This window comes from Ischnura elegans, chromosome X (genome assembly GCF_921293095.1).
Source record: "Ischnura elegans chromosome X, ioIscEleg1.1, whole genome shotgun sequence".
Classification (NCBI taxonomy): domain Eukaryota; kingdom Metazoa; phylum Arthropoda; class Insecta; order Odonata; family Coenagrionidae; genus Ischnura; species Ischnura elegans.
In genome coordinates this window covers 2,277,828-2,290,873 of record NC_060259.1, presented here as the reverse complement: position 1 = coordinate 2,290,873, position 13,046 = coordinate 2,277,828, and the positions used below count along the sequence as shown (strand labels likewise).

The 13,046-nt window shown below is 41.0% G+C and overlaps 1 protein-coding gene across 4 annotated transcripts in view; it reads left to right on the top strand.

Moving 5' to 3' along the window:
• LOC124170538 (follistatin-related protein 5-like) overlaps window positions 1-13,046 on the top strand; it is a 521,097-nt gene that overhangs the window by 338,346 nt on the left and 169,705 nt on the right. For all 4 annotated transcript variants that reach the window (XM_046549329.1, XM_046549332.1, XM_046549331.1 and 1 more), the window contains exon 3: window positions 5,158-5,433. In XM_046549329.1, coding sequence (XP_046405285.1) covers window positions 5,158-5,433 — 276 coding nt within the window. The remainder of the gene's footprint in view (window positions 1-5,157; window positions 5,434-13,046) is intronic.

Sequence of the window (13,046 nt, the reverse complement as noted above, 5' to 3'; positions counted from 1 at the left end):
GCCCAAGGTTTACCGAGTCCCCCCGAGCAATCGACTCCTCGGAACAACTTCGCCGTTCCTCGCCTGTAGGCGGCTTCGCCGCCCATGGTTTATCGACGCCCTCCCCCCGTAAGCTTCCTCGTATAAGGGCGGCGTTGCCGCCCGAGGTTTACCTGTGTCCCTCCGGGGCGTCGACTCCTCGGAACGGCTTCGCCGTCCCTTGCCTGTGGGCGGCTTTGCCGCCCAAGGGTTATCGGCACCCTCCCCCGTAAGCTTCCTCGTGATGGCGCGGCTTCGCCACCCAAGGTTTACTGCGTCCCCCCGAGCCACCGACTCCTCAGAACGGCTTTGCCGTTCCTTGCCTGTAAGCGGCTTCACCGCCAAAGGGTTATCGGCGCCCTCCCCTAGTAAGCTTCCTCGTGATGGGGTGGCTTCGCCGCCCTAGGATTACCCGTGTCCCCCCGGGACGTCGACTCCTCGGAACGGCTTCGCCGTTCCTCGACTGTGGGCGGCTTCGCCGCCCAAGGGTTATCGTTGCCCTCCCCCCTCGTAAGACACCCATTCGGCTGCTCCACATGTTGGAGCGGATTTTCCGCCCGAGGGTTCTCGGAGGTTTTCCGTGCCTCTGACTCCTCGCGGTGGCTCCGTCGTTCCTGGGGCGGGGGCAGCTTCGCCGCCAGGGTTTTCACTCCTCACAGAGCAATGCGTACTCCCAGCTATCCCCCATCGTTTGCAAAGGCTGCGGGGGGATAATGTGGCAGAATGTAGACGCATGCTAGCCGTGATCGGGGCAGTTTAGCTTATGATGATGTTTTGAAGGCGGTATGGGGGGTTTACAGGGGTGTTATGGAGTGTACTGACAACGGTCACAATCATCGAAATAAATTCCTTAGCTATGAGTCATAGGAGAAGGGAATTACTGCTAAAATATGCGAAAACACCAAAGAACATGCTATTTACAGGAAAAAAATAATTTTTTCCCTGGTCTTTTAGGAAGCCACGTAAAATTTCGAGGTGTTTTCTCGCATAAAAGGTCTTCGTCTACCTACAATAAAAATTCCAGCGATCTAGCTGTAAAGGAACAATGAATATTACCGTATTATTCACATTTAGATTACCAATTCTCTGTTCTCCACAGCGCGGTGCATAGGCGCTGTAATAAGGCATAACTAATGTGAATTTCGTAGCCGCACCTTATTAGGAAGTGGTTTAAAAAAATCGCTTTTGGTGTCCATGTCCTGGAACCCCTTTTATTACTCTACTATTTTGTTAAGAAATATACATTTAAAAATTTGAAGTTTTATTGCGGGTGTGTAATTGGGGCAGGATAATTGAACATGACGCGTAAATATAGCCGACACAATTCCCATTCGGAATCAATAAAAACGATACAACTGGGATGAATGGTACACGAAATATAAGACTTATTAAGTAATTTTTATTTTTTTTGGGGGGGTCGCAGGGGGTTTTTGGGAGACCTAAAGGGCTTGTTCTGTATAACGCGGAATCGTTTACCTTGGATAAAAATTTCGGCTCTGTAGCTGTAGTGTAAGCATGCTTTTTCGACGGTATCACCCGTTAAAATTAAATATTCTGCGTTTTCCTGGTTGCGGCACGTAGGAGCACAAGAAAGACGTCACTCACATGAATTTGGTGTCTATATCACGTCGGGAAGTGGCAAAGAAAAATTCCGAAAATTTTTAAATCGTGTATTGAGGGAATGCAAACTTCACGGGGGAAGTGTTGTAAGTTACCAAACGTTGTAGGAGTCGCAAATTCAATGGAAATACATAATCGTTAACTACTCGAAATTCGTTTAGTTTATGGATATGAAAAGATACCCAAAAAATTTTAAAAAAATCTAGTATCTTGCATTAAATTGAATTGGTCCAACGATTATTGCAAATTGGTCAAAAAAATTCCCAAAGTGAGCCTAAATCAAAATATTGCCAAGAAAATCACACCAAAAATCAACCAAAAAATCTAGTATCTCATACGTTAAGGACTTATTCTTACCACGATTTAAAGTTGGTTTTTAAAAAAATCCAAAGATAGGCCCATAAGAAAAGCATTGAAAATTTTAAAAAAATATAAAAAATACTTATAAACAATATATGGCAATATGTTTCGCATAAAAAAATCGGCCAAAAATCTAGTTTTCGTCAGTGAAATTTCATCTCCCCGTGACATTTGCAAGTCGGCAATGAATGGAAAAAGTTTTAGTCCCATAAGGCTCCAGTGTTAATTCGGATCGATAACCCATTCTTTACACCAAGCGCTATTACCATTTTCCTGAAGTCCGCAGCCACATTTTTAGCAAATTTCAAAAAATCGTTTATTTTTAATGCAGAAAAACGTTTCAAAGACATAACTGATTGTAAAATCACTCATTTTAATGTATACCAATTCTGCAGGTATTTTTTTAATTTCTTTTTCAGCTCTGTTTGATCCTATTTTATTTAAACTATTTGGTATTCCATTGAGTGCCATAGGTATTTTAACACTCATTAAATTCTTACATTACATTATTTCCATAATTGTGGCACAATTTGGTAACATGGTATGAGTGCTATTTCTCTTTTCCATGGTGTGCACATAATTCCTATTAACCCTTTCACTGCTGTTCAATCTGCGGAAACCTTCTCCTCACATGCGGCGAAAATGTTAAAATGCGTCTCCTGGGCCCATGGAGCAGGTACTTCCAGGATGGGTGTGGTACACCCTCCGAAGGGTCACTAATCCCCGACCGATCCTCGACGAACTCACCCTCGCAGGACCGTCTCATCGGCCCTACCAGCGGGGGCCCTACCTCTGGAAAAGTGACCGCTCCGACTGCAATTTGAAAATCAATCAATCAATCCGATCATCGAAATATGATAGTTTTCATCGCACTCCTGCCAATCAAGCAATCAAGTACGTCTTTGAACCGTGTCTCTGCGATAAAAAATAACGATGTTGTTAACTTTGCAACAAAACATGGCTGCGGACCACCGGAAAATGGCTATTATATCAAAGTTAACAAAATCATTATTTTTCATCGCAGAAGCACGGTTCAAAGACGTACTTTATTGCTTGATTGGCAGGAGTGCGATGAAAACAATCATATTGTGATGATCAGATTGATTGATTGATTTTCAAATTGCAGTCAGAGCGGTCACTTTTCCGGAGGTAGGGCCCCCGCTGGTAGGGCCGATGAGACGGTCTTGCGTGGGTGAGTTCGTCGAGGAAAGGGTCCTGGATTAGTGGGTCCCTTCGAAGTGCTTCGTGGAAGTGCTGACCGTATGGCAGGGAGGAAGAAAAAGTACGTCCACCGCAGTCTGTCGTGCGGACGTACCAGGTACGTCCACAGCAGTGAAAGGGTTAATCTTAAGATTCCCACTAACATAGCTGCTAATACTATTGCATATTGTTGAGAATCATTTTAATTAAGTATTACTAATTTTACATACATAATTCTTACATCTTCCTGGGAATTATTTTGTTCCTTCGGGTACTTGCTTGAATCCTTATCAGAAAACATTCACCATATTATGGCCTACGTATAGCATTTTCATGATTTTATTCTGTGTTGCCTGCGGTACTTTATTATAGCAGTTTGAGGTATTCCCCCATATCGTTATACCATAACTCTATAGTGACTGTATTAGTGCATGATTTATTGACAGCTTGGCGCCAGTTGGGAGAAGAGGATTTATTTTATATTATAGGTGAACGAATTTCCTTAATTTGCTCTTTACCTTGATTATATGTTTGTTGAGTTGAAAGTATTGATCAACATACGAGCACAAATGTTTATACTCTGCAACTTGCTGTAAGAGCATGCACTTACAACAATAGTTATTACAATGTCTGTGTAAACAATTATAGCCATGCAGAAATAGTTTTATGGGCTTGTATTGAATACTACTATGAAACATTTGCATTATATTTTGTTGTGTTAGCTATTAAGTCACTATCATGCAACCAAATTGCTATACTTCTTGCATTGATTTTTCTGCATTTGACAAATGTATATGATTTGTTATCAGTACTACAGCATCTGCATATAGGATATTATTGTACGTTACAGCTTTAAAAATTCCATTGACATAAATGATAAGCAATTTGGGCCCAAAATAGAGCCTCAGGGTACCCCATATTAAGATTTTTGATATCACCAAGTTAGCTATTAAACATAACCACCATTTGCCTATTTGATAAATGACTTCAGAACCAGTCCCAAAATTTACCCCTGATTTCTATACTCATCAGGACATCTGACATTATTTCGCGATTGACTGTATCAAATGTTTTATTCTATAATCTATGGAGTAAACTATCCCATAAGACTATTTATTTAGACTTTAGTTCACTATATCTGAATATTTTCCAAAGCATATCTTGTTCCTTTATTTTTTTGGAATCCAAATCAATGATTGTTAATAAGGTTAAAGTTAGAGAGAAATTTTATTTGATATGAGGCTACATATGTCTTAAGTTTTTTGCTAAAGTGATGGTAGGTTTGATATGGGTCTGTATGTAACCCATAAAATTATAATAGTTAAAATTTGAGAAAATTATTTTTTTTAATTATTTCACCTCAACAGAATGTAACTTCATGTTGCGCAGTTTAATGAAATTTGAATGGGAGAATATAGGTTTACCGAGAGGATATTTTGTGTTGGGGAGGCCATCATCGGTTAATAATAGTCAGCGGCTTGGTCTAATATACGATATTCTTTTCTTTCACCCATTGATAAAAGATCATCTTACATTTTCACCATTCTGTGCTCAAAAAGCTAAGAGTTAAATAACCAATAATACAAATTGAATATTAAGTTCAAATTTTCAAATTTAAGGTAGCAGTGAAATTTGACGAGATTCTTCTCAATATGCAATCAATCATATGTCGTTATTTTCTCCGAGTTGATGACCTCTATCGTTGTAGTTTTAAATAAGTAATGCCTAGAGGCACCGAATTTTCGCAAATAGCAATATAAGCACAGTTTATATCGGCAATATTAGTACCATCATTGAAATAAATCGTACGACCTATGCCCACAGAGTATGAGTAACATTTCCATGCAGTCTATACCACAACTATGTAGATACAGTTCGTGTGACTGCACTCTGATTTCGCAATTGGCGAAAATTCGTTGCCTCTAAGAGTGAATTGACCGAGCGGCCGGCCTTCCACAGACCCTTGCCTCGTCAAGTACTGCGGCCGAGGTCGGCAGTGCGTCGTGGATGTGGGAGGCGCGGCTGGCTGCGTTTGCCAGAGACACTGTCACCGCCGCCGCAAGCCCGTTTGCGGCACAGACGGCCAACTCTACGCCAACCACTGTGAGCTGCACCGCGCCGCCTGCTTGCAGGAGCGCGCCATTGCCGTGGATCGCGTCGCCGAGCCGCCCTTCCGCTGTTCCGGCGAGAGCACGTCGCAGCCGCCCGCCGGGCCCTGGCCCCACGGGCCAAACGGTGAGTAATCGGAGGGGACCTTTTCGGCCGCTTGCTCATCCTTCGGGGTCACACCGCGGGGCTGGGCAAGGAGCATTTGGATTGATTGAGGGAGTTGTGTCCTTTTGATCACTGCAATTCAGAGGGAGCCTTTGCGGTGCCTGTTTACTATGTACTATGGGGGAAACAGGTATTCCAGCCAAGGTTGTGGCGCCACTATCGCTCTTCGGGAAAATATGTTTCCTTTCTAGAGGGTTGATATTCTTTGGTCGGTGAGAGAAATACAAACAAGGCAAACCTTTCTTCGGCGTCCAAATACGCGCCCGATCACCGAGTCCCACTCAACCCAGAGCAGAGTCGCGATGAACTCCGTAGAATAGAGGCGCGTTCGACGACATCATCTGTGCTTGGAAACGTTCCTCTGAATTTTCCTTCGCATGCCTCAACGAAACGACACAAATCACTACGGGCCGTAGCAAGCTTTATTTTGAGGGAAACATGATGGTAAAGGAGCAGATTAAATGGGCCACGCTTTTAAATGTAGTTGATTTTGAAGAAGTTTTAGCTTTGCTAGAAGTACTGACGAACACATTGCCAGAACGCGTTTTTCTTTTTACTTAGAAGGATAACCTCGTAACTTGATTTGGAATGCCGTTGTCACCAGGCGAAAAGGGAAAAGTAGTCGCCTTGATTGAGGCAGGCTTGACAGCGACGGAAATGTCGCGAAAGATGAATATAAATAGTAGTACCGTGTACTACTGAAAAAATGCTTCAGGGAGGGTGATGAGGCACTACAAAATTAGAGAATTGGAAGTTTAAAACTGGGGTTGTTGATGCTGATATACATCTACGCTTGCGCTTATACAACTTCATTTTAACTTTAAACTTCATTTTATATAATTGGTTTACAAAACAATTGATAAGAACGTGATGCATCAAATTGCCCAAAATAAAAGTTTTTTTTTTGTTTTGGCTACTGGCTAGGAAAATATAAAATATTTGATTTATACTATTTATTGAATTTATCTCGGGAAATTGTATTTCGTAATTTAAATTTATAGCAATTATGTGGGTGCGCATTAAGCAAGTAATATCAGTCGCATTAGATGTATTAAAATCTTTTATAGTGATGACTGTTAAAGTAATTAGTGTAATTCGTGATCCTATCGGATGATCCACATCATTCCTCGACATTGCTGCCTTGCAGATTACGTCTAGCGAATGTTTATGCATGAAAATTTTCAAAGACGAAAGAGTGAGGGAGTGGATATGGGCTTTAGGTGAATTTCGGAACGAGTGCCAGAGTGGGTCCGAAGAATGGGAGGAAAAGAGAGGGAGATAGCGGGGAGGAGGGCACGAGGGTGGAATTAATCTTCCAGGGCTAAGGACATTGAATGCGCCAATATCATCTGGTGGACAGAGCGAATGAAGTGCACCTTAACTCTTTGAGTGCCAACCGATTTCCTAGGCACTAGACTGAAAGTGCCAAGGCATTTTTGCTGATTTTGCAGTAGTTTAAGAAAAAAATTGAAACAATTGATATCAAAAACAACTTGAGGTATATATTCAAAAGCTGTAGGAAATCTTTATAGTTAATGCTAAATAAAATGAATATTGACTATTAAATTATTAGTGAACCATGAGCATCCAAAAGTGACATAGAGCGCTATCGGGCTCCTGGCACTTTTCGGGACAGTCAGGAGGAGCGCGATGGCGCTCTCCGCCGCTCTAAGGGTTAACCACCACAAGATTGGTTGCGGAAGAAAGACCGTATTTTAATTTCCCTCGTCTCGTATGCCGTCAGTAGGGGCTTGCTCTAACCCGATAGCAAGTCTTATTGACGTTGCTACGTCGTTAGCTTATCGAAAATCTTAACTAACGACAATTGGTTTTCTCTACGCTTGCTTAACGATATTTTCTCGGTAGCACTAACGAAAAATATCGATAGCTAATCCGGGCGCTTGAGAGCACGTCTTAAGCTTATCGACGCCCGCCATAATGTTTTTCGGTATCGGTTTTCAAGTTTTAATTCTGCTACAACAAAGCGATAAAGGTATTTTTACTTGAAAAATTATAGGGGCACTTTCGCGAAGGAGAAGGAAAGCATTAAAACGTTTTGCAGTAATCAATGAGTATAAAAAGTGACAACAGAGACATTAGTTTTTTCGGGGGAGTAAACATGCTGTTCGAAGTAGATTTAAGAAAGTTATTTATAAGTAAGTTTATTAAGTAAGACCTTGTGAAAATTGGTGTGAAAATAATATTTACACATTCCAATTAAGGTGCTTCAATTATTTTTAGTCGGTAGTTTCTTTCGGCTCGATTGATGGGACTTCACTTTTTAGGTAGGAAGCTAATCACTCTTGAGGAAAGAGCAAATGTAAACAAGCATCTAGTGCAGAGAAGACGACTTAGGAACACTCAGAATCCTAATTTTCGCCGGATTTTTTATTCAGAGCAACCTTTTGAATAACCCGCGATATGGCCCTAACACTGACAGATTCTTTGATGCCTTTTTTTGGCTGGCTAAAGCCACCGTTCACGAAAAAAAAACCGGTTTCCCTCTTTTACTCAGAACTCATTAGTCGTCACTTTTAACTCTTGCAATGCTGTTAAACTAAGTCCCAACGAAAAATATGCCTGTGTTTTGATGGGTACATGCATACACTTATTTTAGTATCATTTGCAGTTGCTGATTTCAGTGATTCTCTATGCCTAATTTTGGCTACCAACGATTAACCTTTGCTACGTTTTGCTTTTGTGTGAGTTTAATCAGTAATTCGATGCCTCAACATGGTGGGTGACTATGAAAATATTTATATTACTTCCTTAAATTCATATTTTTTTCTATGTTTACTTTAATGTGCTTATCTTCGCTTTGCGTAGAATATAATTATAAGTAACAACAACATTAACACTTCCGTAATCTTTACTCAAGAAATTGACACTAAAAAGCGTTAATTATGTGACACAAGTTCACAATCACAACACTCGCGATGATTCCTTCCATGACATCTACGTAATGTCGGTATTTTTTATCAACGAATTGATTTCAAACATCCCAAAATATGATGTAAGTGTCAATAAATTTTTTCTAATTCATTAACTACCACTGTGGAAGTTGTAGACTTATAGCGAAATTTCGGCAAACGATGTAAACCAGCCGTGGCTGAAGATGCACTCCGAAATTTACATTGTTACAATACTAATAAAAATAATTTCGTCACTACTAATCGAGAGAGTTAAATTATTATTGGCGTAGGTGAACGAGTAAGTAGCAGACAAAGTAGACAAAGTCCTCTTCAAGATAATTATACCTGAAAATTACGATACATAATGCACCAAAAGTAGCCGATATTCTTCCATCGACGACTGTTGAATCCTTGAATACACACGCTTATTTACACTTATTTCCTCCTTACTTTATTTTATGGATCGTTCCTCATTGAAATATATTACGATACATCATAAAACCTGTAAATGAATCCACTACTAAAATAATGCTCATCAGTTTTCTCCATCATCTATTATTCTTTTCCAAATCGACCGGTGCGTTCTTTAGCATCTACATCTACATCTACATAATACCCTGCGAGCCACCTCTAGGGTGTTTGGCAGGGGGTGATCAATCACCAGCATGCACTTGGACTCCCACATGCACACCACACCGTCCAAAAAACGTCCCGTATAATAACAAACTATTCTACTATATGCTGTTAGAAATAGAATATTGAATAGAAATTAAGAAACATGCATTAAGTTTTACATAGGTTAGTAGGCTACATTACAAGTCATGCAATCTATTTACGAGTTCTATTGCTGCCGTTATAATCTCTTATTGATCGTGGAAAAAAACGACATTCGGAATCTGTCTGTCCTACAATCTACCTCTCTTATTCTATTTATATGATCTGATCTTCCGTAATATGTTGGCGTCCGTAAGATATGGTTAACTTCGTCAGAAAAGACGCTGCTCTTGAATTTATCTAAAAGGTTTAGTCTATTTTTCAATATACGGTCCGACAGAGATTCCCATCCGAGTTTATCTAAGAGGTCAGTTACACTAACAAGACTATCGTAACGACCTTTCACATACCTGGCAGCTCTTCTTTGCACGCGTTCTAACTCTGTTATTAAGCCTTTTTCATGAGGGTCCCAAACACTGGCAGCGTATTCCAAATGTGGTCTAACGAGGGAAAAGTAGCTAATTTCTCTCACTTTGTCGTCGCACTTTCCTAATATTCTTTTAACAAAACCCATTTTACAATTAGCTTGACCGGTTATTTCTCGAATATGTTTATTCCACGATACATCATTATTGAGTGTAACCCCTAGATATTTCACGGATTCAACTGCCTTTAATTGGGTGCCCCGAATGATATAGCTACGCTGTAGGGAGTTATTCTTCTTCCAGAAATTCATTACGACGCATTGTTCCAAATTTAATTCTAACTGCCAAGCATCGCACCAAGCTTGGATAGCAGCAAGGTCATTCGTTAGTTCATCTATATCTTTGCTGGAACGGATTTCTCTGTAAACTACAGCGTCGTCTGCAAATAATCGTAACTTACTGTGTACTACTTCACCAATGTCATTTATTTAAAGAAGGAATAGGAGTGGGCCTATGACACTACCCTGAGGGACGCCAAAAGTGACTCTAACCTCATTGGAGACTGCACCGTCTAATACCGCCGAATATATCTTTGGGCGAAAAGCGCTTTGGACGCGGTCGCTCAAAAGTTCTCTTACCCAGGAAATGACATCTTCGTCTAGACCATAAGATTTCGGTTTTAATATTAACTTTCCGTGGGGTACTTTATCAAATGCCTTTTTGAAATCAAGAAAAATCGCGTCTACTGGAATGTTGTCTTTCCCGGAGACTAAAACATCGTGGGCGAAAAGCGCTAACTGAGTTTCGCACGATCTGCTTTTCCTGAATCCATGTTGAGTTCCTATTAATAAGTTTTGCGCATCTAGGGCTGCTATTCTGGATGGAATAGCATTATGCTATTCTCCGATATTGCAACCGATGTTGCTATAATATAGCGTATTGCAATGCCTATGCTATTTGGTATTCAGAACGGTTGCAAATCGTGTTTTTACTACACCGGAAGACGTAATTCTCAGAATAGCATAGGCCCGTAGCAATTCACCATTCTGAACGGTGAATTGCAACCGGCAGGGTTGCAATAATATTACGCGGTCTTCGAGGCCGAGCTATTCGGTATTGCAACCCAGAAAACGTGCGCATTGCGATGTCGAATTGTTTTTCTGAGGTTAAAGTAACCTAATCAAGTTTTGAAAAATGGAACAATAGCCAAAAATAAAATGGTATCAGCTTTATTTTTATTAAAAAATAGTAGCAGAAGTGATGAATATTTATCTAGTTAAGTGAATTGGGTAGAAATTAACATTCGCGCTTAATATATGAAGCACAAGCTTGCTTCATCGACAGTACAAAACAATAACAATTAATGCAAAGAATTACTACGATTAGCCCAAATTATACGTGTTTAAGTCATAATTTTATTTCATCACTTGACTAGCTACTAAAAATATCCTCAATGTAGGCTATCAGGTCGATTCTTGAAAATTTTCAAGCTTGTGTTAACACACTAACTCGCCAAATATAATAATAGTTATAGCTTTCAATAAAAACCATATATTACCATAATCAGCCGTTCATTTCCTCAATTGGACGGTATATACGAATACTCGCTGCGCTGCGCGCGCTCGTTAGGGGGCTCCGCCCCTTAAAAACCCCGGTTCCGGCTTCGCCGTCTACATTTGTGATCGTTCGAAGAATTTTAGTTTGAATAATCTCACCTCAGCTAGGGGCCGGCTTCACCGGCGGTAGGGAGGCGCCCCACTCATTCCTCGGAACGGCTTCGCCGTTCCTCGTTGAGAGGCGGCTTCGCCGCCCAGGGGTTGAGTGTGCCCCCCGGGGCTACCTCGCTTAATACTCGAAACGGCTTCGCCGTTCCTCGTCTGGGGTCGGCATAACCACCCAGAGTGCGAGGGCATTTCGGAACTTTTTCACCGTCATTCGTTTAAGGGGCGGCTTCGCCGCCCAGGGGTGGATGGAGCCCACGGCGGCTACGCCGCTTGAACATCGGCGTGGCTTCGCCCCCCGGGGGTTACTGAAGCTCCCCCTCGCCTACGCCAGTTACTCCTCGGAACGTCTTCTCCGCCTTGGGGATGAAGAGCCTCCCGCGGCTACTCCGCTTAGTCCTCATAAATGGTCTTCTCCACCGAGAGGGGTGCCCAGGGGGATTCGGGGTTTCAATGTGTTATACATGCGGTCACCAATCTTCCACAGTGATTATGTAGCGATGATTGTAAAGGGTAGTGCAATGCGGCGTAATAGTTGCGACAAGTACGCATAAAAGAAGACTAAATGGGAAGTATTTAATTTTTTGCAGGGGTTTACAACGGAATACCGGGGCTTTTATACTTATGTTAAACCAGTGTTCACAAATCGTTCTCATAAATTCCGTGCTGATAAGTCCTAGGGGTCCCCAATAGAGGCGGAATTCTGACGATTCTTTTACCCGGAGAGGCGATTTATTAGAATTTTTTGGGAGGTTCCACGGGGTTATCGGGGGTTTTAATAAGTAGTAGTGGCACCGGCTAAATTGTGACGAAAACTACTCGGAAAGGCGAACTTTAATTTTTTTTCGGCGAGGTCCAGGAGGTGATCGGGGGTTTTCTTGTATTTTTTCCCGAATGGTTTAATGGTAATGTTTGCGATAAGTTCCAAATTGGAGACTTAATGGCACATTTTACATTTGGGGGGATTTCAGGGGATACCGGGGGTTTATATGTGTGTACCCCTGGCGGTCACCATCCGCTCACATAAATTCCGTGGGGATGAGTCGTTGGGGTAAGAATCAGCGGTGGAATAGTCACGAAAAGTACCCAAAAATGTAGAATTATATGCTAAATTTAATTTTTGGGGGGTGTATGTGGGTTTACCGGGGTTTTATAGGTTTTTATAGCCAGGGGTTATCAATCGTCCACATCAATTCCGTAGCGATGAGTGGTAAGGCTTGGAAATGCGGCGGAATTGTGACGAAAAGTACCCGAAAAGGCTACTTATATGCCAATTTTAATTTTTTATGGGTTTTCAGGGGGTTTAAAAATGATGATGTTATATGGTCACATCCATTTACTATCATATCTAAGAGAAATTGCACCTATGACATCCATATTTCGAGAGTAGAACAATAAAAAGTAAATCTCTCCCCGGAAAAAAATTAGTAGTGCCCGCCATTTTTATTTTTTCGCGGTTATGTCCGTTTAATTTTTTTTAAATATTTTACTTTTCTGAAAGATAATGCATAGCTTTATGTAACTACAAAGTTTGAAAGAAATCGGAGAGGTATAAGTTAACAAAATCTTATGTTAATCTTTTTGAAATCGTAATTTTCGGCGATTTTCGGAATATTTTCATTTTTTCTCAGTAACCAAGGACGAAGAAAGAAAATTGTTACCAAATTTTCGTAGCCGATGATATGAATATACATAGTAATCATTTTCGTTGTCCAACTCATAAAATTAGACCGGCGGCAGTGGAAAATATTAAATATTTTCCGAGAAATAGATATTTGGACGCCATTTTGAAAGCGTTTTAT